Raw genomic sequence first — 26757 nt, forward strand, 5'->3', positions numbered from 1 at the left:
TTCCGTTCTGATAATCCTCTCTGCAGGTGGCACCAGGACACCACCTGCATTATACTACCTGGAAAGCCCTAAACTGCCTCCGCACTGGAGTGGGACGTTGCGGACCCAGCCTGAGGAAGTGGGGCTTCTCGGACTCTGACTAGTGCAACTGTGGAGAGGTACAGTCAATGGCCCACCTACTGGCTTGCAGTAGAGAGGCATGTACTGCGGACGATCTCCGCAGAGGCACAGATGTGGCACTGGCTGCGGCAAAGCGATGGCAGAACGTCGTCGGACTACAATGATGCTAGCTGTTACTCAAGCTCCAAAGCTAAAGCTTGGGTTCCTCCTGTTGAGTACAGTATCCACACCTAACATAGCACTGAATATGCATTCCACAAGACACCATTGTAAAATGAGCTAACTAGGAGAAACCAGAACAGCACCTCTGCCCACACCAAGACGTGAACGTAAGCTGATACGCCCGTTTTTGTAAAAAATGTGACTGATGAAACCAGTACAAATGAATTGAATCAGCAAAGTTGGTGATACAACCATACCAGCCCATAAATCCACAAACAGCAAAATCCTGGGATTTCTCCTCTTTTGTAGTTTTACCCCCCTCCGTAACTGACAGGGCTACCATCTGGTCCATAATAGTTCTGCTGGACATCCACCAGAGAAACAACAATGTCCTTGGAAATAATTACCATCGATTGTTTCTAAATGTTAAAGCAATCAGTATATCTCTCACAGTACTGATTATGGTGATATTTTTTCCACTACAGCATATTTGAACCATAAATATTGAGAAACTTTATTTGGCACTCTCTGAGGGGGTCATGGAGAAATTACATTGGATATATCCATGGGACAGTAAATTGCAGGGGTGGTGCTAATCCATTCTCATTCCACATTTGATTTTTTTATTAGATAGCATTTCCTGGCATGTTTACAATTTACTATATGTCAGCGTCGTTCTTTACAGTTTTCCTTCCACATTCATCATTATTGCAGTGTGATTATTTAAAACCTTTTAATCTGTTAGGTGCACCAGCTGATGAACAGAAAGCACATGGAGAAAACAAATAGCTCTGAATGCCAATGTAATGAGCATTTTTCTTCAAATTAAAAAATTGTAGGAAATTTAGGAGTACAATCTTTCAGTCATATGGGTTTACTCGGTGCATAGCGGTGCAGGAGGTTTATAAACATGTTTGTTCCTGGTCAGAATCTGATCTGAGTTATTAAGGACAGCACAGTGGCACAGCGGTAGAGTTGCTGCCTTACAGTGCCGGAGACCCAGGTTTAAACCTGACTATGGATACTATCTGTATGGAGTTTGTACGTTCTCCCTGTGACCACGTGGGATTTCTACAGGCGCTCAGGTTTCCTCCAACATTCCAAAGACGTACGGGTTTGTGGATTAATTAGCTTCTGTAAATCGCCCCTATTGTATGAGATGGAATTAGAGTGTGGGTGATTGTTGGTTGGTGTAGACTTGGTTGGCTAAAGGGCCCGTTTCCACACTGTATCTCCAAACTAAATGATCTTCAACCCGAAACACTTTCTTTCCACATATGCGACCTGGTTGAGTATATCCAGCATTTTCTGTTTTTATTTTAACACAAAGCACAGATTGTATTATTATGGCAAATAGGAAATTGTGAGAATTAAAAAGAATGATTGGATAAGATTGTGAAATATTTATTAATGAAAATACTGTGAATTATGTACATACTTTAAAAAAATGTAAGCAATAAACTATAAATGGAAATTACCATTATGACTGACAAAACTAAAATACTGCCTTTCTAGATAAATTATAAGCTCAGATAATGTCTGAAAGCATTACATTACAAAACTGTACTGTAAATGGGTTACTTTACTACAAGCGGCATTTAAAATTATTGCATTGTAAAAAGCCAAATTTTAGAATATGCAGGCAGATTTGAATGGCTACCTTCTAATATTTTAAACACCAAGCGAGCTTACGGATTAGGCACTCTACATTTCATGAGTTTCAACAAATTTGATGAGGCAAACAAACTTAATAAAGAGCACATAGTAATGTAAATAGTCTTGTTATACTGTACTTTTTCCAATCTTACAGTCACTATTTTCAGACACTAGTAAATACAGAATACATAAATAAACTAAAATTGCTATCTTATTCCTTATATACTGCAGTTGTAATTTAACAGTGCAATTCCACAAGATGACACTTTGAGTAAAAATTATTTTTATTTCACTGTATTGGCTGCAGCCTTCTTGTTGAGCATCAACACCTGTTTGGCAGGTTAATATTAATAATGTAACAACTCAGAGATGACTTTTGGAACTAGCTTCGTTTTTTTAAAATATAAAACACTATTTGAAAACAATGGCATTTAAATTCTATCACAATGTCTTAGAATCCCAATGTTCTTGGCAAACAGAACTTAGTGCTATTTTTGTACGGTAACAATGTGATTTCTACTTTGAAATAGCATTGAGAAAAGTAAATTCTATTTAAAGTACCAGTCCACCAACCTTCCCCACTTGTAATCAGCCTCATTTCAGTGTGAGAAGATGCCATTTAAAATAAATTAAATCCTTTTCTAGCCTATATGTGGGTACTTTAATTATCACGGAGGTTATTCATTATTACATAATGAGTACAGGGAAATTAAATGATCTTGTTTCAAACCGCTTAAATGTCAAGCAAGAATATGGTAAATGCATTTTAAATAATATACCAGACATCTGAGAAACAATGAAGTAAATACTATTGGTGGAGATGTCTGAGCTGGTATGTCCTGCAAACTTTAAATTAAAAAATACCTTATTTTATATTGTTACGATACAATTATCCAAACACTGCACAGATAAGGTGGTTGAAATTCCTTCGTTATCCTATCCGTCACAGTGGCTCAGTTTTGATTGAGTGAAGTTTCCGTGATGTTTTATCTGATCTTTCTCAGCCGGATTCTATTTTCTTTGTCCCTCTTTTTGTGAATATTTATGAATTGATTGAAGAAATGTTCTTGATCTTTCCTCTTTTGTACCATTCGAAATCGATGGTCCCTTCCATATTTTTCTGCAAATTCTTGAAACGTGGATCTTGAGAAAGAACAAAGAATCAAAATATTAGTCAATAGGCAGAAAATACATGTACTGTATCTATTTTGAAAGTAATGGGCTTGTCCCACTTAGGCGATTTTTCAGCGGACTGCCAAGTTTGCTGGCAGTCGCCTGAAAAATCGGCGACTGGAATGGCGACTGTCAGAGTGGAACACACACACACACACACACACACACACACACACACACACACACACACACACACACACACACACACACACACACACACACACACACACACACACACACACACACACCGCTTCCTTCACCAGCCCGTTATGCAAGTGGGGGACAGGGCTAGCAGGGAGAGCGCTGTCTAAAAAATTCATACGGTGCAAAACCAATGTGATACAGACACACATCACGATGAACAGGAAGGTTGGCGCTGTAATTAGGACGGCTAGCACAGTGTACGGTAAGTCCTTTAAAAGAGAGGGGGGAGAGGGGGAAGAAGGAGTGGAGGCAACTTTTAATAAGCCAGAGATACATGGCTGTGAAGCTTGGTGGACATTTAACATTACCGGTCAGTTATCCTTGGTTCTGAAAACTACTGCTTACCTTTTTTTTCCCCAATGAGCCAATGAAATTCACTGGTCAGCACTGGCTATTACCCACGAGAACTTCAGAGAACCTGCGACATCCTGGCAACCCACTAAGACCTCCTGGCGACCCATCTACGGCATGAGAATTCTCGCTACTCTCCATGGCGGCTTCATTCTAGTCGCTGCTAATTTTTCAACATTGAAAAATTCGCGGTGACCATAATGAGGCCGCGACTAGTTCCCAGAATGTGGGAATTCCTCACGACCATGAAGGCGACTCCCCAGCAACTACCCGTGAACATGTGGTGACTGCATAGTCTCCTGCAGTTGCCTAAAAAGTCGATTAAGTGGGACAGGCCCATAAGGGTTACATTAGGCTATAACGCATCCATTTTTGGACTGATTTGCTTTAGATGATGCATGTTAAAAAGCAAAAAAGTAGAGAAGTCAACAAATAATATTTTTAGCTTTTTCATGAAGGAAATTGTAACGGACTCTAAAGCAGAATGATAGACTGTTTCAAGGCAGGAAGAATCAATTTGGGTTTTTTCCTGGCAGTCAGTAAGCACTGTGCTTTAATTTGCTAATATTTTGCAAGAAGAAGAATGCTGCTTATTCTAAATTATTTGTTTAAGTAGTGCAGCAGATTTAAGCGCTTGGCACGATGACCATTCCATAGAGGTTACAAAAACAATGACATCGACATCACAAATAATTGAAATTTGACATTACTGTGGCAAATGACAATCGTGATTCGCAATATTGATAAAAGGTAAAATATGAATACATCACATGTAGCTGGATGAGTTAGGTTAAAATGGTACCAGTTTGTATGGGCAGATGAAAGATTAAAGTTATCCTGCAATATGGCACAATAATATGCTGCTTTCCAAAGATGATGAGCTGAGGTCTTCAGTGAGTTATGAGTTTAATTTCAATAACTAGAAAATCAATTCACATCCGTTGGGGCCATGTGTTAAAAGTCAGTAAATTACTAAGTCATGTTATTGGAAGAAAACTTAATATATTGAAATTGGAGTGGGAGGATTTTGATTTCAATATATTATGGAGACATTCACCATATTAACTATTTTAAAATAAATTGGTAAGCAGCTTTACTGAGCTTCAATTAACAAGAATATATCACTTTACATTCATGAACATTGCTTGTTGTAACATTCAGCATTACGTTTTTTCAACTTTTTTTCTAGAGTAGAACGGATTCTGGGAAATAAGGATTTAATAGAAACATAGAAACATAGGTGCAGGAGGAGGCCATTTGGCACTTCGAGCCAGCACAGCCATTCATTGTGATCATGGTTGATCATCCACAATCAGTAACCCGTGCCTGCCTTCTCCCCATATCCCTTGATTCCACTAGCCCCTAGAGCTCTATATAACTCTCTTTTAAATTCATCCAGTGAATTTTTAAAATTATTTTTATTAGAAGTACGGTAAATTACAATAATACACAACACATATATCTTAATACATTTTTTGTACCGCTTCATTTTTTTTAAGCTTTAAGAAAAAGATAGAAGTAAGGAAAGTAAAGAAAGTGCGCAAGAGTCGTGAAGTGCAAGAGAGTGTTGGGAAAAGAAAGCCCCTTAGAAAAGAAGTTAGAGAAGGAAGTGAAGTAAGAAAGTAGACCCTAGAAAAGAAAGAAAAAGAAAGTAAGGACAATCGCTCTATTATAACATTGAACTCCGCAGAAAGACTACCAACCAAGTCTGTTTTTGTTGTTTTACCTCCCATTGCCAGGTCCTGATACCATTTATTTATTTATTTATTTTAAAATTACTATTGCACCTCATGCTTGTAATAGGTCCATAAACGTAGACCACGTCTTTTGGAATTGGTTTGCTTTACCTGCTAAGAGGAATCTCATCTCTTCCAGATGTAATGTTTCAAACATATTTGATGTCCACATTTTTATTGTTGGTGTGGGCGCATTTTTCCAGAATTTAAGTATGAGCTTTTTTCCCATTATTAGCCCGTAATTGAGTAAATTCTTCTGATACACGTTTAATTCAGGGATACCTTCCGATATCCTTGTACCTACCTTTTTTATTCTTCCTCAAAAAAAGTCGGTATAAAAGAAAAAGTGGCATTGAGGAAATATTTCATCTCGCCATGTTAACCTTGCTCATATTTATTGGCTTCTCAGAGGAATCACTCCCTCAGGGTGTTCCTGCGATATCCATTACAATAACATCAAACAAGGCAGAAGAATTGTAAGATAGTATAAGATAATTGGAACTGGGTTTAGTTTAGTTTAGTTTACTATTGTCATGTGCACCCAGGTACAGCGAAGAGCTTTTGTTTGCATGCTATCCAATCAAATAAACTACTATATATGAATACAATCACCACAGTGCACAGCAAAAAGGCATGGAGCCTCATCCGAAAAATCAGCAATGACCCATCAACACCAACACATCAACAGTATACCACCACGGCCAACCAAGTTGCATATCAGTTGCTGCTCAACGGGAAATCCACCACCAAACAGCCAAGACCAAAGGTAGACCGACTTCAGCACTCCCAAAACACCGGACTGACTGAGCCGTTCTTCCTTGAAGAGCTCAATATCAGCATCAAAGCTCTCAAGACTGGCAAAGCCATCGGCCTGGACAATATTTTCACAGAGGAGATCAAGCAGTTTGGACCTCTGACACGGAAGTGGGTCCTTGAGCTGATGAACAACTGCATGCTGACAAGAAACATCCCAAAGATCTGGAGGAAAACCAAAATCATCGCTCTTCTAAAACCCGGTAAAGATCCAGCATATGCAAAGAGCTTCCGCCCAATCGCCCTGCTATGCCACCCGTACAAGCTGTTTGAGCGCCTGATCCTCAACAGGCTTGCCCCAGTCGCTGAACCAGCCATCATCCCTCAACAAGCTGGATTCCGACCTGGCAAATCCACAACAAGTCAACCTGAATCTCACACAGCACATTGAAGATGGGTTCCAGAAAGGACTGGTGACAGGAGCCGTCTTTGTTGATCTGTCTGCCGCGTATGACACTGTGAACCACCGCCTCCTCCTAAAAAAGATCTTGGAGAATACCAAAGACCTGGCACTCACGGACCTCATCGGAGCCCTCCTGAAAGATAGGCGCTTCTATGTTGTCCTTAACAACAAGCAAAGTCGCTGGCGACGACAACGGAATGGCTTGCCTCAAGGTAGTGTGCTGGCTCCACTACTATATAACATCTACACCAATGACCAGCCAATGGACCAGAACACTGAGCGGTTCATCTACGCCGACGACCTCTGTGTAACATCCCAAGAGAGTACGTTTGAAGCTGTAGAAACGAATCTCACCTCAGCCCTAGATGAGCTACACCTCTACTACGAGCGCAACCACCTACACGCAAACCCTGCGAAGACCCAAGCCTGCTCGTTCCATCTCAGGAACCGGGAAGCAAACAGACCCCTTAACATCACATGGTCTGGAACACCTCTTGGGCACTGCACCAACCCTGTCTACCTCGGTGTAACACTGGATCGCACTCTCTCCTATAAGGAACACGTCAAAAACACCAAATTGAAAGTTAACTCCCGAAATAACATCCTCCGGAAGCTGACCAACTCCAAATGGGGAGCCAAAGCACACACATTAAGATCTACTGCTCTGGCCCTGTGCTACTCCTCTGCGGAGTATGCGTGTCCTGTTTGGGAGAGATCATCCCATGCCAAGAAACTAGACCCAGCGTTGAATAACACCTGCCGCTCAATCACTGGCTGCTTGAAGCCCACCAACATAAACAACCTGCACCTCCTCGCTGGCATTGCCCCTGCTGATGTGAGACGGGAAGTCGCCGGCCGAGTAGAGATGACCAAGGCCACCAGTGATGAACGCCACCTCCTCTACGGACGTGTACCCCCGGCCCAACGGCTGAAGTCCAGGAGAAGCTTTCTCAGCCATGTCCAGCCTCTAATAGCATCACGGGAAGAAACCAGACTCCAACTATGGACAAAAAGGCTTGAGGACGACCCCCCTCCTACTGACATGGGTATCCCTCCTTCTGAAGCTCTCCCTCCGGGCTCAGAAGCACCATGGGTCCAGTGGAAGACGCTCAACCGCCTGAGAACAGGAACAGCGCGATCAAAAGCTGCCATGGCCAGATGGGGCTATGAAACTGGCCAAACCACCTGTGAATGTGGAGAAGAGGACCATACAATGCAGCACTGCCTTGTCTGCCCCTACTACCCAACCAGTGCAGCCCAAAGGATCTTGCAGTGTTCAATAAAAATGCAAAGGACTGTGTAAAGGAATGGGAAACTGTCATATAACCAACCAGCTTCAAAGACACGAAAAGAAGAAGAAGTGCACAGATATAGGATAAAGGGACAACATTTGGTGCAAATACAATATTGAATTCCCATGTATTTTCCTTTGCCTTTACGAGCTGATATTTTAGCTTCAAGTTAGGATACCGCCTCCAAAAGAATCACAAAATTGATTACACTCAAGAAGTTTGAAACAGCAGAAGATGCGCAGAAAGAAGGTTTAATATGTGACAAGCATATTTTCCACGGTATGCAAATAGTCGCCACATAAAGGGCGTTGACAAAGTTACAAAGTATACAAAGTATCCGTGCCAGAACCCCCTTTGTTCCCCCCTCCTCCATCTCCTCACGACAGTCTTCCCACGCTGGGTCCCCATTGTTCTCCCCCTCCCTCATGGCGTTCCCCCCACACCCAGTCCTCCTCTGTTCCTTTCCATCGGCAGTGGTGTCCTCACTTCTCTGTGGTCCATCTTCGTCCATCAGTTGGCTAACCTCTCCAATAACTCTGCCGGATCCTCTCCGGACGCCGACCCGGGCCACAACCGCATGGTTCCGTTGACCCGCGGCGCGAGGGCTCCGATCTCGGCCACGGGCTCCATCAGCTCCGAGGCTCCGACCCGCAGGCTCTCCGGCCTCAGCTTCCTTGCTGCCCACCGGGAAGTGTCCGTCATGCTGGCCTGCCGATGGGCTTCTAAGACTATACATGCCTTTGAGAAACAGCAGTATAAACTTATTGGTATCATTCTGGGAGAACTTTCCTTATGGAGAGATTAATTAATAATGGATTGAATTAATCCTTTAGAGGAATGAAAGTTAATCTCATCAAAGTTAAAATCCAACAGAATTTGTGAGGGTAGATGCTGAGAGGGTTCCATTAGCTATTTACAACTATTCTTAGGCGAAACTTATTTTTTCATAAGGGTCATAATTCTTTGCGATTTGCTACCCAGCGGTCTATAGATACTCAGCTGTCCAATAGATTTAAGGATGAGATTGATAGAGTCTTGGGCACTAGGGAAATCATAGAATAGGAGTCAGATGTGAGAGTGGACTTATAGTACAAGACTAGTCATGATGTTATTGAACAGTAAAGCCGGCTCACAAGTGCCATTTAAATGATGCAGTACAGTAACATTTGTTTGTACAAATTAGCTGACTGTTAAACTTCAGGCTGGTAATGATATTTCTAAATATGCACAGCAGGTAATGACCAAGCCTGAAAAATATCTGCCTTTTCAATTCCACCTTAGAAATGCTGATATATAAAATCTTTGTTTGAATGAAACTCATTCGGCAACCATTTAGAATGTCAATAAGCCAAAAACTCTTCAGTTCAAGGCCATGAGGAGACCCTTTGCATGATAATAACTGAGCATAATGAAGATATTTTCTTGACGTGACAATTTAAAAATCCACAAGTGTCTACAGTAACCTTGCCCTCACTGTATCCCGTGGAAGCAAGGAACTCTAGATGCTGGTTTACACAAAAGGACATCAAGTATGGCGGCTTGGTCGTGCAGCGATAGAGTTGCTGCCGTACAGCGCCAGATACCCTAGTTACCACAGATACTGTCTGATGGGATACGATAGAACTATATTTATCCCGGAAGGGAAATTGGTCTGCCAACAGTCATAAAACACAAGATACATGAAACTAGTGGAATGTGTGGCATTTGTACGTTCTCCCTGTGACCACGTGGGTTTTCTCCGGGAACTCCGGATTCCTTCCACATTCCAAAGACGTGCAGGTTTGTCGGTTAATTGGCTTCTGTAAAAATTGTAAATTATCCCTAGTGTGTAGGATTGTGCTTGTGTATGGGGATCGCTGGTTGGCATAGACTCGGTGAGCCGAATGGCCTGATTCAGCACTGTATTTCTAAAAAAAGTGCTGCATTAACTCAGCTGGTCAGGCGGAATCTCTGGAAAACATGGATAGGTGACGTTTTGGATTGGGACCTTCTTTCGATGAGTCACAACCTGAAATGTCACCTATCCATGTTCTCCAAAGATGTTGCCTGACCCGCTGAGTTACTCCAGCACTTTATGTCCTTTTTCTCACTGTATTCCTCCACACCCTCTCTGCAAAGTGGAGACACAAGAGATTGCAGATGCTGGAATCTTGTTCAAAAGGCAAATTGCTAAAAGTTCATCAATTTGTTTTTTGCTCTCTGCAACTTGTTTTTAATTTAATTCCTAGTTCCGACAAAGTGTCTTTGACATGAAACATTAACTCTATTTTTCTTTCCATTAATGTTGCTGGTTCCTGCAATCTATTTTCATTTCAGATTTCCAGGATCAATAGTTTTAAAAAAAATGTTTTTTTATATTTAACACTATCCTTTCGGATCAAGGATCCACATCCACAAGGTCAAGGATACACTTCCACTTCGGTTCTGTGGGTTCTCGGGCCAATATGGGAGGCAGAGACTATTCCACAGATGGGGCATAGGTTGCCCTAAGAGATGGGAGGGTGCAAAGTTTGTGATGTGATGTGATGCAGGGCTTCTGTGTGACCCAAATCCATGGACTCAAATTTCCCATTGCCTTTTGACTGCCTCTGCTCCATTTTGACCAGTCATGGACCTGGCATTTTGAGGATCAGTGGAATGTTACATGAGTGGGATGTTGAACTTTTTAAGATGGTTTTGAAAACACTTTTGAAATGTTTTTCTCTGCCCATCTGCTAATCATTCTGCACCAGAGAGTTCAGAATAGAGTATCTGTTTCAGGGCTCTGGTGTCGGACACAGACGTTGTCTGCCTTGTGAAATCAGACTGAGTATAATTCCGCAATGTTGGCTGAGGAGATACTGAAGCTGATTTGCACCAATGCACCCCACTTCTAGGAAATTGTCATTTCCCCTTCCACAGGTTACGTGACCTCCTGACTGTTTCCAGCATTTTCAATTTTTATACCTGATTTTCAGCATCAGTCACAAAATGCTAGATTAACTCAACATCTCTGAGACAGGCAGCATCTCTGGAAAGTCAAGTCAAGTCAACTTTATTTGTCACATACACATGCAAGATGTACAGTGAAATGAAAGTGGCAATGCCTGCGGGATTGTGCAAAACAACAGAACAGAACCGGTATTTACATTTAAAAAAAAGGGATGAAATGGTCCATGTCAAATTTGATCTGGAATGGCTGAGAGCGGCAGGGGACTATGTGCTGCTCCTGATGCCACTCTCGGAGCCAAATGCCAACTGCTGCAGTAGGCCATCAACTCAGTAAAAGATGGACTTTGGTGCACCTAAACCATCTTGTACAAGGAGCATCTTATCACTAACTACAGTAAATGGTATTTTTCCAAAGCCCAGGTTATGCCAGTTATGTGTAAGTTATTGTGCCACAGAAATAGGCCCTTTGGCCAAATGGGTGAATGGAGAACATCAAACACTTATTAATACACAAATCTTACCCAATCCGTGCAGCATCAGAGACCCAGGTTTGATCCTGACTACTGGTGCTTGTCTGTACCGAGTTTGCACCTTTTACCCATGACCAGCGTGGGTTTTCTCTGAGATTGAAGATCTCCCACAATCCAAAGACGTACAGGTTTTTGTAGGTTAATTGGCTTGATATAAATGTATAAATGTAAAATTGTCCCTAGTGTGTGTAAGGTAGCATTAATGTGTGGGGATCGCTAGTCGGTGCGGACTCAGTGGGCCGAAGGGCCTGTTTCTGTGCTGTATCTCTAAAGCTAAAACTAAAACACTAAACCTATTTATTCCACCCACATCCTAATCAATTCTACTATTCAATTACATACTAGGGGCAATTTTACAGAGGCTGAACCCAGAAGAAACCCAAGCATTCACCGTGAGAACATGCAAACTCCACACTGTCTGTGACCTGTGACAGCAGACAAAATTGGCATCGGCTGGATATATAAACAACAACCAAAATATCTTGAGTGCTGATATCATCTGACTTTTTGTTTTTGCTACTTTTCTCTTTTTGATTGAGACAAAGCCAAAATCTATTGTCTTTAGCAATAGGGATTCCCGCCAACACTGGTCAGGTTAGACAAAGTTTGAGCTTGCCAGGATAATAAAAGGGAATGGAGCCAAGCTTCATTTTCATATTGACATTTAGTGTGCCTTAAATACAAAGCACAGGAATATTTTGCCCCATCATGTGATTAGCTCCAGAGAAGCTAATCAAAGTTCGTATCCTCTTTCTCTCAGCGAGGCAAATGTCTGAATTTTTTTGATATGGATGAAAACTTGAGTAGCAGCTAAGTACAGCCACCTAACTAATCCATAGTGCTCAGATCCCAACACATGTCCCTATGACCAGTTTCAGGTGAATGATGTGAACAACAGGAGGTCATCCTGCAATTGTTTAAAGCCACATGTATCACAATTCATAGAATTTTGAAAATTAAGTTCTAGCCAAAATCTACACCTGTAGGTAGAAGATACAATCATTGCTTCTTTTACACCCATTTTAAATGCATCTCAAAGAATCAGTGGCACAATTTTAAAGAATAAGGAAATAGTTATTTCACTATCGGTAAATCATTACTAGTTGTTCAACCTTGCCCTGTGCGATACAATGTTCCTTACATTACCACAGTGATTATGATCACTTGGTTATGATAAGCTTTGGGTCGTGACATGAGTTATTCAAGTACAAAAGATAGACACAAAATGTTGGAGAAACTCTGCGGGGCAGGCAACATCTCTGGCGAGAAGGAATGGGTGACGTTTCGAGTCGAGACCCTTCTTCAGACTCGAGTCAGGGGAATGGGAAACAAGAGATATAGAGAGTGATGTAGAGAGATATTGATCAAATGAATGAAAGATATGCAAAAAATATCATGAATGAAAGATAAAGATAAACGATGATAAAGGAAACAAGCCATTGTTAGCTGTTTGCTAGGTGAGAACGGGAACTTGGTGCGACTTGGGTGGGGGACGAATGGAGAGAAAGGGAATGCAGGGGTTACTTAAAGTTAGAGAAATCAATTTTCATACCACTGAGCTGCAAGCTGCCCAAGCAAAGCATGAGATGCTGTTCAATTGCGATTAGCCTCACTCTGACAATGGAGGAAACCTGGGACAGAAATGTCAGTGTGGGAATAGCAAGGGGAATTAATGTGTTTAGCAACCGGGAGGTTAGGTAAGTCGAGGGGGACTGAGTGAATGAGTGAAACGATCGCCCAGTCTACGTTTGGTCTCGCCAATGTATAAGACTCCACATCTTGAACAACGGATACAGTAGATGAAGTTGGAGGAAGTGGAAATGAACCTTGGCCTAACCTGAAAGGACTGTCGAGGTCCCTGGACAGAGTCAGTATAGGGACAGGTGTTGTATCTCCTGCAGTTGCTGGGGAAGGTACCAGGGGAGGGGGCGGTCTGGGTGGGAAGGGATGAGTTACAATATATAAGTACAATTACCTTCTGAAGAAATAGGAAGTTGAGAGACATTTAATCTTATCTCTATTCCACTGTGGTCCTGACATTCAGCAATCTTAAAGTGTAATGAATTGTTTTAAAAACTTTGTTAATCTTTTGTTTTTACATGATTTCAAACAGAAAAGGATTATTTAAAAATGTTTGATACCCAAGTAAATAATTTGCAGATTGTACTCACTGAATGTTTGACAGGTTAATGATGGCAAGTATTAACATTAGTTATTGTACTCTGAGAAGGATTTATACTTCAGGTCAAAGCTTTAGTTTAATTGCTGTATAATATGTGGCCTTTAAAAGAACTTTACTAGTTCTTTGCTTAACATCAATCTCTTTGTTTGAAGGCAGGCTCTTAATGTACTCAAACATGTCTATAAAAACTTTGCCCGGTCACAATTTGCCCTAATTGTATTTTACACATTGGATTGCAGCACTAATTGATGTTTATTTAACAATAGAAACCGGATGAAAAAGTCATGGGGTCATGATTTCTGTTAATAATTCTGTTAAGTAAAATAAAAAATGTAACACCAGTGAAAGAAGTGAATCCTGCATGAATTAAATGGACTCTATCCTTCCCTCCACTAAGAAGGTGATATTGTAAAGAAAAAATAAACCCTCACAAAATTGATAGAGAAGTGAAAGCTGACAGCCCACTGTAAAAATTAGTCTGTGGACTGGATGACCACAGACAATCATGGGATGGGGGCCGGCTGGAGCAACAGGTTGGACCATCTGTCTCCATTTGTTCAGATGGTCCACTCCTCGCCGTTCCCTGTGGCCTTCTCCCCTCCCTCCCATGCCACCTCCCCAGTCTCTGTCCTTTTTCAGCTCGAAGACAGGCATGAAAGTGATTGATTGGAGCTGCACCAAATCGGCATATAGATTATTTTTGATATACTGCATATATATAATAAAAATAAAATTATGTATATATATATAAAATCAAAATAAAATGTTATATATATATATAAAATTGTATTTTGATTACATATATATAAACATAATTTTATTTTGATTATATATATATATATATATATATATATATATACGGTATATCAAAAATAATCTATATGCAGCTTTAATTCAGATTTGAATATATAGTCACAGAATTTAAAGAAAAGTATTTACCCCAAAGGTCAATGTTCTTTATTTTTCATTAATTTGAAACAACTTAATTGATAACTGCACACTGAAGATGTAATTAAAGTGTGAAAATTGTCAGATTAGAATATACAGAATGTGTAGTTTTGGTACAGACAGCATTGGAGCTTTATTACTTTGTACCATGGCGTATTGGATAGACTTAATATGATTAAATACGATTTCAGGTCTTTATGTGCGTTTCCTAAGAGGAAATTACGAGTCCTCAAAGTTTTAGGTGAGAAACTGCATCAAACTCTGGTCAATGCTAAGTCAAGGAGCATCAGTGAGCAAAGAACTTGCATGCGAAGGATTCTTGATCCAAATATCACTCTGTTTCTCTCTCTGTGATTAACATGCTGATCACATCTTGCATTGAGCCGGGTTGAGAGGGAGTACAGGAAAGAGTTAGAGAGCTTTGTCACATGGTGTCAGGACACCAACCTCTCCCTTAATATCAGCAAGACAAAAAAGCTGGTTATTGACTTCAATAAGCGTGGCGGTGTATATGCCCCATGGTGTCGGTGAAAATAGTTAAGAGCTTCAAAGAGTTTCTAAGTATAAATATTACAACATTCTCCCATGGACTAACCACATTGAAGTGACAGCCAAAATAAAAAAAACACCAATGCCTCTACTTCCTCCGGAGACTGTGGAAATTTGGAGTGTTTCCAATGACTTACAAATATCTACAGAAGCACCATAGGAACCATACAATCAGGTTACATCACAGCTTGGTTTGGGAATAGCTCTGCTCAAAACTGTAAGAAATTCCAGAGAACTGTGGATGTAGCCCAGTCCATCACACACACCAGATTCCCCACCGTTGACTTCACTGCAACTAGAGAGCAGCCCTGAACTACCATCTACCTTATTGGTGACCCTCGGACTATATTTGATGGCTTTATATTACAATAAACATTATTCTCTAATCATGTAGCTGTACACTGTGAATGGCTCGATGGTAATCATATATTGTCTTTCTGCTGACTGGTTAGCGTGCAACAAAACCTTTTCACTGTACCTCGGTACACGTGACAATAAACTAAAACTAAACTGAACTATCTACACAGCACACTGCCTTGTGAAGGCAGCCAACATAATCAAGGACTTATCCCATCCTTGTCATTCCTTCTTTTCTCCACTCTTGGAAGAGGAAGGTAGAACAGTTTGAAAGTGCATACCACCAGGCGCAGGAACAGCTTTTTGCCCTCTGTTATTGGGCTTCTGAACAGTCCGTCCATGCGCTAGTGTACAGTCCTGATTCTCCAACCTATGTCATTGCAGACATAGGACTTTTTCTCTGGAACTGTCACTCTACAATGCTGAGAACAATATTCTGCATTCTGCTATTTTTCTCTTCGCGCTACCTATTGCTCTTGTGTTTCGCTTGTTTGTATTCACGTATAGTATTATATACCAGAGTCATAGAGTGATACAATGTGGGAAACAGGCCCTTCGGCCCAACTCGCCCACACCGGCCAACGATGTTCCAGCTACACTAGTCCAGTGCTTGGTCCATATCCCTCCAAACCTGTCCTATCCATGTATCTTGAATGATGGGATAATCCCAGCCTCAACTACCTCCTCTGGCAGCCTGTTCCATACACTCACCACCATTTGTGTGAAAAAGTTAACCCTCGGATTCCTATTAAATCTTTTCCTGTTCACCTTGAACCTATGCCCTCTGGTCCTTGATTCCCCTACTCTAGGCAAAAGACTGTGCAATTACCCAATCTATTCCTCTCATGATTTTGTATACCTCTATAAGATCTCCCCTCATCCTCCTGCGCTCCGTGGAATAGAGACCCAGCCTACTCATCCTCTCACTATAGCTCACGCCTTCTTGTCCTGGCAACATCCTTGTAAAACTTTTCTGAACCCTTTCAAGCTTGACAATATATTTCCTATAACATGGTGCCCAGAACTGAACACAATATTCTAAATGCGGTCTCACCAACGTCTTTTATAACTGCAACATGACCTCCCAACTTCTATACTCAATACTCTGACTGATAAAAGCCAAAGTGCCAAAAGCCTTTTTGACCACCTTATCTACCTGCGACTCGACCTTCAAGGAACCATGCAACTGCACTCCTAGATCCCTCTGCTCTACAACACTACCCAGAGGCCTACCATTCACTGTGTAGGTCCTGCCCTTGTTCGACATCCCAAAATGCATCACCTCACACTATTCTGTATTACATTCCATCAATCATTCCTTCGCCCACTAGGCCAATCGATCCAGATCCTGCTGCAATCTTTCATAATCATCTTTACTATCTGCAAAGCCACTAACTTTTATATCATCAGCAAACTTGCCAATCTTGCCCTGTATGTTCTCATCCAAATCATTGATGTACTGTAGATGAAAAACAGTAACAGCCCCAACACCGAACCCTGAGACACACCACTAGTCACAGGCCTCCAGTCCAAGAAGTAATTTCCACCATCACCCTCTGCTACCTTCCACAGAGCCATTTTACTATCCACTCAGCTCTCTCTCCTTGGATCCCATACGATCTAACCTTCCAGAGCAGCCTACCATGCAGAACCTTGTCGAATGTCTTACTGAAGTCCATGTATACAACATATACAGCTCTGCCCTCATCTATCTATTTGGTCACGTCTTCAAAAAAAATCAATCAGATTTGTGAGACACGACCTCCCACGTACAAAACCATGCTGACTATCCCTAATCAGCCCTGCCCATCCAAATGCCCGTATAACCTATCCCTCAGAATACTCTCCAGTAACTCACCAACTATAGATGTTAAGTTCGGCCTATAGTTCCCAACATTTTCCCTGCAGCCCTTCTAGAAAAGAGGCACGACATTTGCCACCCTCCAGTCTTCCGGTATCTCTCCTGATTGGATACCAGGCAAATAAAACATTTTCATTGTACTTTGGTACATGAGACAATAATAAATCTATTCTATGCCTTGAATGTAGAAGTAAGGAACTGCAGATGGTTTACACTAAAGGACACAACATGTTGGAGTAATTCAGTGGGTCAGGCAGCATCTCTGGAGAACATAGATAGGTGATGTTTTGGGTCGGGTCCCTGTTACAGAATGTCACCTATCCATGTTCTCCAGAGATGCTGCCTGACCCGCTGAATTACTCCAGCACTTTGTGTCCAAATCTAAACCTAAACTATTTTTTGTGAAAAATGTGGGACGAAAATGTTTGCTTCTTGCTTCTCATCGAATATAGGAGCAAAGAGGTCCTTCTGCAGTTGTACAGAGCCCTAGTGAGACCACACCTGGAGTATTGTGTGCAGTTTTGGTCCCCTAATTTGAGGAAGGACATTCTTGCTATTGAGGGAGTGCAGCGTAGATTTACAAGGTTAATTCCCGGGATGGCGGGACTGTCATATGCTGAGAGAATGGAGCAGCTGGGCTTGTACACTCTGGAGTTTAGAAGGATGAAAGGGTATCTCATTGAAACATATAAGATTGTTAAGGGTTTGGACATGCTAGAGGCAGGAAACATGTTCCCGATGTTGGGGGAGTCCAGAACCAGGGGCCACAGTTTAAGAATAAGGAGTAAGCCATTTAGAATGGAGACGAGGAAACACTTTTTCTCACAGAGAGTGGTGTCTGTGGAATTCTTTGCCTCAGAGGGCGGTGGAGGCAGGTTCTCTGGATGCTTTCAAGAGAGAGCTAGATAGGGCTCTTAAAAATAGCGGAGTCAGGAGATATGGGGAGAAGGCAGGAACGGGGTACTGATTGGGAATGATCAGCCATGATCACATTGAATGGCCTACTCCTGCACCTATTGTCTATTGTCTATTGTCTTTCTGAATGCACTGTACCTACCAAACCACATGTCTTTGAAATATTGGAGAAAACTGGTGCAAACTTCACATATGCAGTACGCTAGGTCAGGACCAAACCTAGATTCCTGGTGCTCAGGGATAGCAGCTCTACTGGCTGTGCCACTGTGCCTCCTACAGTTCTGACCAGTTGCCTACTCTCAGCAAGAATGGCTGCTTCTGAGCACTCTTTATTCTAATATCATAATTGTTGGGATGTTATGTATACCATAAAATCTACCAGTTCTGCCCATGGTTTGCACAGATACTTATGGTAACATGGATACAAGTGGGCCTCATCTGGGAGATGTATTGCCATTAAAGACGAGGCACAGCACTGTGTGTGCAGCTTTTGCATTCAGTTTTTATGTGAGCCAATTTACCTAAAGCAACCTGCTCCATTCAACAGAATGACAAGATATTTCTTGGCAGCGGATTATCATAAATATTGAACTAAAACTCATATGAGCTATTAAAATGGTTCTGTTGCTAGGATTTGGGCTGGAGCCAAGACCAGGCCAGATGGAGGAACAGAAGACCTAATGTATTTTCAGTTGGATGATGGGCTCCCATAATTTTTAAACCCAGTTGTGTCTCGAAACCATACTGAAGTTTCTTTGGCTTATGTACTGGTATGACAACAAATGCTCAATGTTCTCAAACTGTTGCAGGTATAATAGTCAACCCACTGCTGACTAATTACTGGACGGTATTGTTAAACCTATAAAATAATAATGGATTCAAGAAGGAACTGCAGATGCTGGAAGATCGAAGGTACACAAAATTGCTGGAGAAACTCAGGGGGTGCAGCAGCAACTATGGAGCGAAGGAAATAGGCGACGTTTCGGGCCGAAACCCTTCTTCAGACTGATGGGGGGTGGGGGGGAGAAGGAAGGAAAAGGAGAGGAGGAGGAGGAGCCCGAGGGCGGGCGGATGGGAGGGTGGGAGGAGACAGCTAGAGGGTTAAGGAAAGGGAGGAGACAGCAAGGGCTAGCAAAATTGGGAGAATTCAATGTTAATGCCATCTGGACGCAAGGTCTCCAGACGGAATATGAGGTGCTGTTCCTCCAATTTCCGCTGTTGCTCACTCTGGCAATGGAGGAGACCCAGGACAGAGAGGTCGGATTGGGAATGGGAGGGGGAGTTGAAGTGCTGAGCCACCGGGAGTTCAGGTAGGTTATTGCGGACTGAGCGGAGGTGTTCGGCGAAACGATCGCCCAACCTCCGCTTAGTCTCATCGATGTAAATCAGCTGACATCTAGAGCAGCGGATGCAGTAGATGAGGTTGGAGGAGATACAGGTGAACCTTTGTCGCACCTGGAACGACTGCTTGGGTCCTTGAATGGAGTCGAGGGGGGAGGTGAAGGGACAGGTGTTGCATTTCTTGCGGTTGCAACGGAAAGTGCCCGGGGAGAGGGTGGTGCGGGAGGGAAGGGAAGAATTGACGAGGGAGTTGTGGAGGGAGCGGTCTTTGCGGAAGGCAGACATGGGGGGAGATGGGAAGATGTGGCGAGTGGTGGGGTCACGTTGGAGGTGGCGGAAATGGCGGAGGATTATGTGTTGTATTTGCCGGCTGGTGGGGTGAAAGGTGAGGACCAGAGGGACTCTGCCCTTGTTGCGAGTGCGGGGATGGGGAGAGAGAGCAGTGTTACGGGGTATGGATGAGACCCTGGTGTGAGCATCATCTATGGTGGCGGAGGGGAATCCCCGTTCCCTGAAGAACGAGGACATTTCCGATGCCCTGGTGTGGAACGTCTCATCCTGGGAACAGATGCGGCGTAGGCGGAGGAATTGGGAGTAGGGGATGGAGTCTTTACAGGGGGCAGGGTGGGAAGACGTGTAGTCCAGATAGCCATGTGAGTCAGTGGGTTTGTAATGTATGTCGGTCAGGAGTCTGTCCCCTGCGATGGAGATGGTGAGGTCAAGGAATGGTAGGGAAGTGTCGGAAATGGTCCAGGTGTATTGGAGTGCCGGATGGAAGTTGGTGGTGAAGTGGATGAAGTCAGTCAGTTGTGTGTGGGTGCAGGAGGTGGCCCCAAAGCAGTCGTCAATGTAACGGAGGTAGAGGTCGGGGATGGGGCCCTGGTACGTATTGAACAAGGATTGTTCAACGTACCCGACAAAGAGGCAAGCGTAGCTGGGGCCCATGCGTGTGCCCATAGCTACGCCTTGTATTTGGAGGAAATGGGAGGAGTCAAATGTAAAGTTGTTGAGGGTGAGGACCAACTCCGCTAAGCGGAGGAGAGTGTCAGTGGCTGGGTATAGGTTGCTCCTCTGGTCGAGGAAGAACCGGAGGGCTCCGAGGCCATCCTGGTGGGGGATGGAGGAGTAGACTGACCGGACATCCATGGTGAAGATGAGGGGGTGAGGGCCCAGAGAGTGGAATGCGCGGAGGCTGCGGAGAGTGTCTGAGGTGTCTAGAACATAGGTGGGAAGGGATTTGACCAAGGGGGATAGGATGGAGTCAAGGTATGTGGAGATGAGTTCGGTGGGGCACGAACACGCAGAGACAATGGGTCTGCCGGGAGAGCCGGGTTTGTGGATTTTGGGGAGAAGGTAAAAACGGGCCGTGCAGGGCTGGGGAACGATGAGGTTGGAAGCTTAGTCGGGCAGGGCGTGGGAATTGATGAAGTCGGTGATGGTGCTAGAAATGGTGGCCTGGTGCTCGTCAGTGGGGTCATGGTCCAAGGGTAAGTAGGAGGAGGTGTCCGAGAGTTGGCGCGTGGCCTCAGCTTTGTAGAGATCGACGCGCCAGACTACCATGGCACCTCCCTTGTCGGCTGGTTTGATGACCCAATCTAGGTTGTTGCGGAGTGATTCAATGGCAGTGCGTTCAGGGGGGCTAGAGATTGGAGTGAGACAGGGGAGTGGAGAAGTTGAGGCGGTTGACGTCGCGGTGGCAGTTCTGGATAAAGAGTTCCAGAGCCGGGACGTTACGAGAGGGGTTCCACGAGGAGGGGGTGCGTTGGAAACGGGAAAAAGGGTCATCATTGGGGGGCGAGGACTCCTTCCCATGGAAGTGCGCTGTGAGGCGGAGACGACGGCAGAAGCGCTCCAAGTCATGGTGTGCGCGGAACTCATTGAGATGGGTACGGAGGGGGACAAAGGTAAGACCTCTGCTGAGGACAGACCGTTGGGTGTGGGAGAGGGGGAGGTCAGGGGGGATGGTGAACACCCGGCAGGGGTGGGAGTTGGGGCCAGAGGAAGACAGGTGGGTAGACTGGGGACGGGGCGATGTGTGGGGGAGTTGTGGGTGTTGGAGGAGTGGTGGGTGGTCAGGGGGTGAGGGGGAGAGAGGGCTGTAATGTGGGTGGGGAAGAGCGGGGGTGACATGGTTGGGGGGGGATGGGGGAGGGTCAGTGGAGCAGCCACTGAGGTTAGCAAGGCTAACCGTGGGAAAGGTTGCTGCCTTACAGCGAATGCAGCGCCGGAGACCCGGGTTCGATCCCGACTACGGGTGCTGTCTGTATGAAGTTTGTACATTCTCCCCATGACCTGTGTGGGTTTTCACCGAGATCTTCGGTTTCCTCCCACGCTCCAAAGATGTACAGATTTGTAGGTTAATTGGCTTGTAAATGTAAAAATTGTCCCCAGTGTGTGTAGGATAGTGCTAATATGCGGGGGTCGCTGGTCGGAGTAGACCCGGTGGGACGAAGGACCTGTTTTCGCGCTGTATTTCTAAACTAAACTAAACTAAACAAATCTAAACTATGCAGCTCAAATCTAAACTATGCAGCTCACGTCTAAATTTTGAAACTCTTCAAATTTCCATATGTTTATTACATTTAAAAAATTCTAAAATGAACACAACAAATGCTGGAAATACTCAGCAGGTCAGGTCACATTTGTGGGAAGAGAAAGAGTGTTGACGTTTTCAGTTGAAGATGTTTGGTCCAAACCAGGAAGAGAGAATAGACGTTTGTTAAACTGCAGGGAGGGTGCGGGAGGGGGTGTTGCCTCAGAAAGGAAAAACCTGGGTAACCATGGAGAAAAGCTGTAAACAATGTTGTATAATCAATGAGTGAAAGGATCAGTTTGAGCAGGCCAAGCTGTGCATGCATTCCACTTCTGGAGAGAAAAAAAGGGAAACAAGCTGATTTAATTTCTCTTCCTGCATCAGCGATATTGACTCAACCAACCCCTCTCTCCGTCCCTCCCCCACTCGTCGTTGTACTAGTTTCAAAGTGGTCTTGTTGAGTTTCATTGTCTGTAACTCGCTTTCACCTAGTCCACAGCTAACAACAGCCTGTTTCCTTTATCATTGTTACATTACTGAATCTTTCATTCATTTGTTCTATATCTGTCGATATCACTGTCTATATCTCTCATTTCTCTTTCCCCTGATTCTCTGTCTGAAGAAGATTTTTGACCCGAAACTCACCTTTTCCTTTTCTCCAGAGATGCTGTCTAACCCGCTGAGTTACTTCAGCTTTTTGAGTCTATCTTCTAAATTTTTTTCCTGTGTGCCAGGGATTTTGCTCCGTATACATATTTTCCAATCCTACATTATTTAATCCTATCTAGCTATCTTTCTATTTCTTTCCACCTCATGTACTTAAGCTTTCCTATAAAGCTTGAAGCAATTGAAAACATATAATTAACAACAGAAATACAACAAACAAAATTGAACTGCTGGTCATTGAAAATAATTAAGTAGATCTATGTTCAAAGATCTTGAAGGGTTGAAAGGCTGTTCTGGAAGTTGACTTTGGAGTCAGTGAATTGATTGAGAATCTCAACTGTTCACTCATTGCTGTAGAATCTCATGCCAATAAAACGAATAAAATGCCAGGTTGTATTTGCACAACAATCACTCAACATCATTCACAATAAACATCAACTATTTTCCAATGTTAATAATCCGCTATATGAAACATATAACCTATTATTGCTTGCAATACTTGATTGGTTAGCATTGGGATAAAATGTATGATAACTATTGTTATCGAGTTGTGATGCGTGGAGATAGCTCAACTTGCCCATGGCGATCAAGATGCCCCATCTGCACTAGTCCCACCTGTCCCTCTAAACTTTGCAGAGGAACAGCAGATACTGGTTTAAACCGAAGATAGACACGAAAAGCTGGAGTAACTCAGCGGGCCAGACAGTATTTCTGGAGAAAAGGAATAGGCGACGTTTCAGGCCGAGATCCTTCTTCAGACCTTTTGTGTCCATCTGTCTATCTCTCTAAACCTATTTCTACCCCATGTATCTGTCCAAGTGTCTTTTAAATGTTGTAAGTCAGGAACTTGTTTTACATCTCGCCTTCAATGAAAACTAAAAGTATGAAAATAGGATGCTGACATCTTTTCATACACCTTACATTAGTGCACACAGTAACAACAGACCAGAATAATTCTAGACTGAAAGGGGTAAGATACATGTGTTTAAGAAGGAACTGCAGATGCTGGAAAATCGAAGGTACACAAAAACGCTGGAGAAACTCAGCGGGTGCAGCAGCATCTATGGAACGAAGGAAATAGGCAAAGTTTCGGGCCAAACCCCTTCTTCAGACTGATGGGGGGGGGGGGGGGGGGGGGGGGGGGGGGGAGAAGAAAGGAAAAAGGAGGAGCCCGAGGGCTGAGGGAGAGATAGGAAGGGGAGGAGACGGCAAGGGCTAACAAAATTGGAAGAATTCAATGTTCATGCCCCCAAAATGCAGATTCCCCACATGTCACAAGATACATGTCAGATGCTGAGGAGAGAGCTGATAGAAGTATACAAAATTATGAGAGGCACAGATATTTTATGAGGAGTTACGTTGGTGATTACGTGCCCACCACGCCCAACCCTCTCTCGCATAAAGATCATATGGTAGTTCTCATGTTGCTGGTCATACTATGTTACTTCACATATTTTGTTATCTGTGATTTCATACCGCTGCTTTGAAGATTGACGCACATGCGCACAGGCGGGACTTCTTCACGTAATCACCAACGTAACTCCTCATAATATAAAGATCAAACTTCAAACTGGTAAATTCGCGTTTAATCTTACTAATTTAAGCAGAAAATATAAAGGCACCCAATTGATATTCTCAGTTTTATTGTATTGGGCACCAAGAGAATTTTAAGGTGTTTCCTTGCACATGCCCCACAACAACATTGACTCCACAGTAATTGCAGCCTGGAATAGAATGATTTAAATATTCTGCATTCTAAGCGAGTATGAGTATTACACTAGTGGCAACGGTCTAGTTGTGGCATCAAAGATAGAATTACTGATGCGAGAAATTATCTGCTGCAGAGCACTGTAATAAGTTAAATATTGAAATATATATTTTGATAATTATGACAACATTATTAGCGATTGGTACGGATGTGAGTTCATTATTTATTGAGATAGTATCTCTCATTGTTACATGGTACAAATGCAGACTTTTGAAGTATTTATTGTGCTGTATCAGCAACAACCTTGTCTTCTTTTCCCTGTCCATGAAATGTTGAATCAGATATAAATTAAGTCTAAGGAAGGAAGATACAAGGGAATATGTAATCTGAATAACAATTCCTCCCTAAATTTTCATTATAACCATTTGATGTACACCATATTGCTGTCATAGGTGTTCTGATTTAATATGTAATTCAATCTAACCATTTCAGCTCCGGTAGTTTTGGTTTATGATAAATTCAACTATAAGCCAAGGATCGTTTTTCGTAGGAAATAATTGCAGATGCTGGTTTAAATCGAAGATAGACACAAAATGCTGGATTAACTCAGCAGGACAGGCAGTATCTCTGTAGAGAAGAAATGGGTGATGTTTCAGGTCAAGACCCTTCTTCAGTCTATTTCAGGGAAGTGGGCGGTACAGTGATAAAATGTAGTCAGAGATATTAAGACCGGTCGGAGAACTGGGAAGGGGGAGGGGATCGAGAGAGAGGGAAAGCAAGGACGACAGTATTGGTTTATAATTGGTTTTGGATGTGCTGTGGTTGGTGGGATGTGGGAATGACAGAGTGCTGGATGGTCTTTCTTTCATGTCACGACATCTTGACTTCTCAGTAACCCTTTTCCCACTCAAGGTAGACACAAAATGCTGGAGTAATTCAGCGGGACAGGCAGCATCTCTGGGGAGATGGAATGGGTGACGTTTCGGGTCGAGACCCATCTCTTCTCTCCAGAAGCTGTCTAACCCACTGAGTTACTCCAGCATTTTGTGTCTATCTTCAGTGTAAACCAGCATCTGCAGTTCCTTCCTGCACCTTCCCAATCATTTGATTCCCTGCTTCCACATTTAACGTAGTGATTCAGCATTGACAGAAATGGTAAGGCCTTAATGGTTGGCTGGGCACATGAGGCTGGAGCACATGAACCCATTGCCTGATTAATTCTCATGAGGCTCATGTAGCATTGTTGATTAGATCCCTCATGCTGGTGCACTGTCAAAGCATAACAGCAAATCACATGAGGATGGTGACAGACTGAATAGTTCACACCTCCCTTGATCTTCTCTTAATTGGATTGTCTTAATTTGAAAACTAACCTTGGTAGGAATTTAAATAAAATATACATCTCATAATAATTGATTCTGATGGTATGATGCCTTGAGTTCTGAAAGATTTCTGGCAATAACTACTTTTGGCAGTGCAGTGTTTCTGGACTCAAACTCTGGACTTTAAAAATGATATCCATCACCTGCCTAATCCTTCCACCTCAACTAAATTATATTCATACACAAAACAACATCAATATTCATGTCAATGACCATCAAAGGGTTTCCAATTATTATAGGGACACAGCATGCCTACAAATAAGTCCAAGGTTTGTTATTGGCTTGCACCAATTTTATCAACCATTTATAAACTTGCTGGGGTCACTCATAACTATTTTAAATGCCCTCTTTCCTACTCCACCTCCCTACTAGGTCTATTGTATTGTATTATATCGTAGGAAGAGTGGCTTCCCATCTGCTGTGGTCGATGGTGCCCCACCTACTTAATTTCCTGCACTTCTGCTTTCACTTCACCTCCCCCCAGGCAGAACAGCAATAGAATTCCCTTGGTCCATATCTTTCATCTCTACCAGCCTTTGCATCCTTTATCTTCTCACCAGCTGCTCTGCGTTCCGCAGGGCCCACTCTCTCTGTGACTACCTGATTCACCAGTCTCTTTCCACTCACCCTCCCTATCCCCCTGCACTTTCTCCTGCAACTCTAGGAAGTGTTCTTACACCTCCTGTCTCACCATCATTATGGACCTAAACAGCCCTTCCAGGTTAAGTAGAGATCGACGTGCACCTCCTGTAACCTTGTCCATTATGTTGGCCGTTGGTCATCCTGAGCTCCCAGTTGCATGTTGTGTCACCTCCTCTTCCCGTTCCCACAACCATCTATCTCTCCCTGGTCTTCTCCACTGCCAGAGTGTGGTCAAGCACAAACTAGACGAACACTATCTCATATTCTGCCTGGGTCGTTTATAATCCAATTCTATGAACACT

At 43.1% G+C, this 26757-nt stretch overlaps 1 protein-coding gene across 1 annotated transcript in view; it reads right to left on the bottom strand.

The window, feature by feature from the left end:
• Positions 1 to 1718: 1718 nt before the first annotated feature.
• Positions 1719 to 26757, bottom strand: part of tcerg1l (transcription elongation regulator 1 like) — a 712622-nt gene continuing 687583 nt past the window's right edge. The window contains exon 12 of the mRNA XM_033033658.1: positions 1719 to 3081. Within this exon, the coding sequence (XP_032889549.1) occupies positions 2925 to 3081 (157 nt within the window). The 3' untranslated portion in view covers positions 1719 to 2924. The remainder of the gene's footprint in view (positions 3082 to 26757) is intronic.

The sequence above is a fragment of the Amblyraja radiata genome, chromosome 15 (genome assembly GCF_010909765.2).
Source record: "Amblyraja radiata isolate CabotCenter1 chromosome 15, sAmbRad1.1.pri, whole genome shotgun sequence".
Classification (NCBI taxonomy): Eukaryota; Metazoa; Chordata; class Chondrichthyes; order Rajiformes; family Rajidae; genus Amblyraja; species Amblyraja radiata.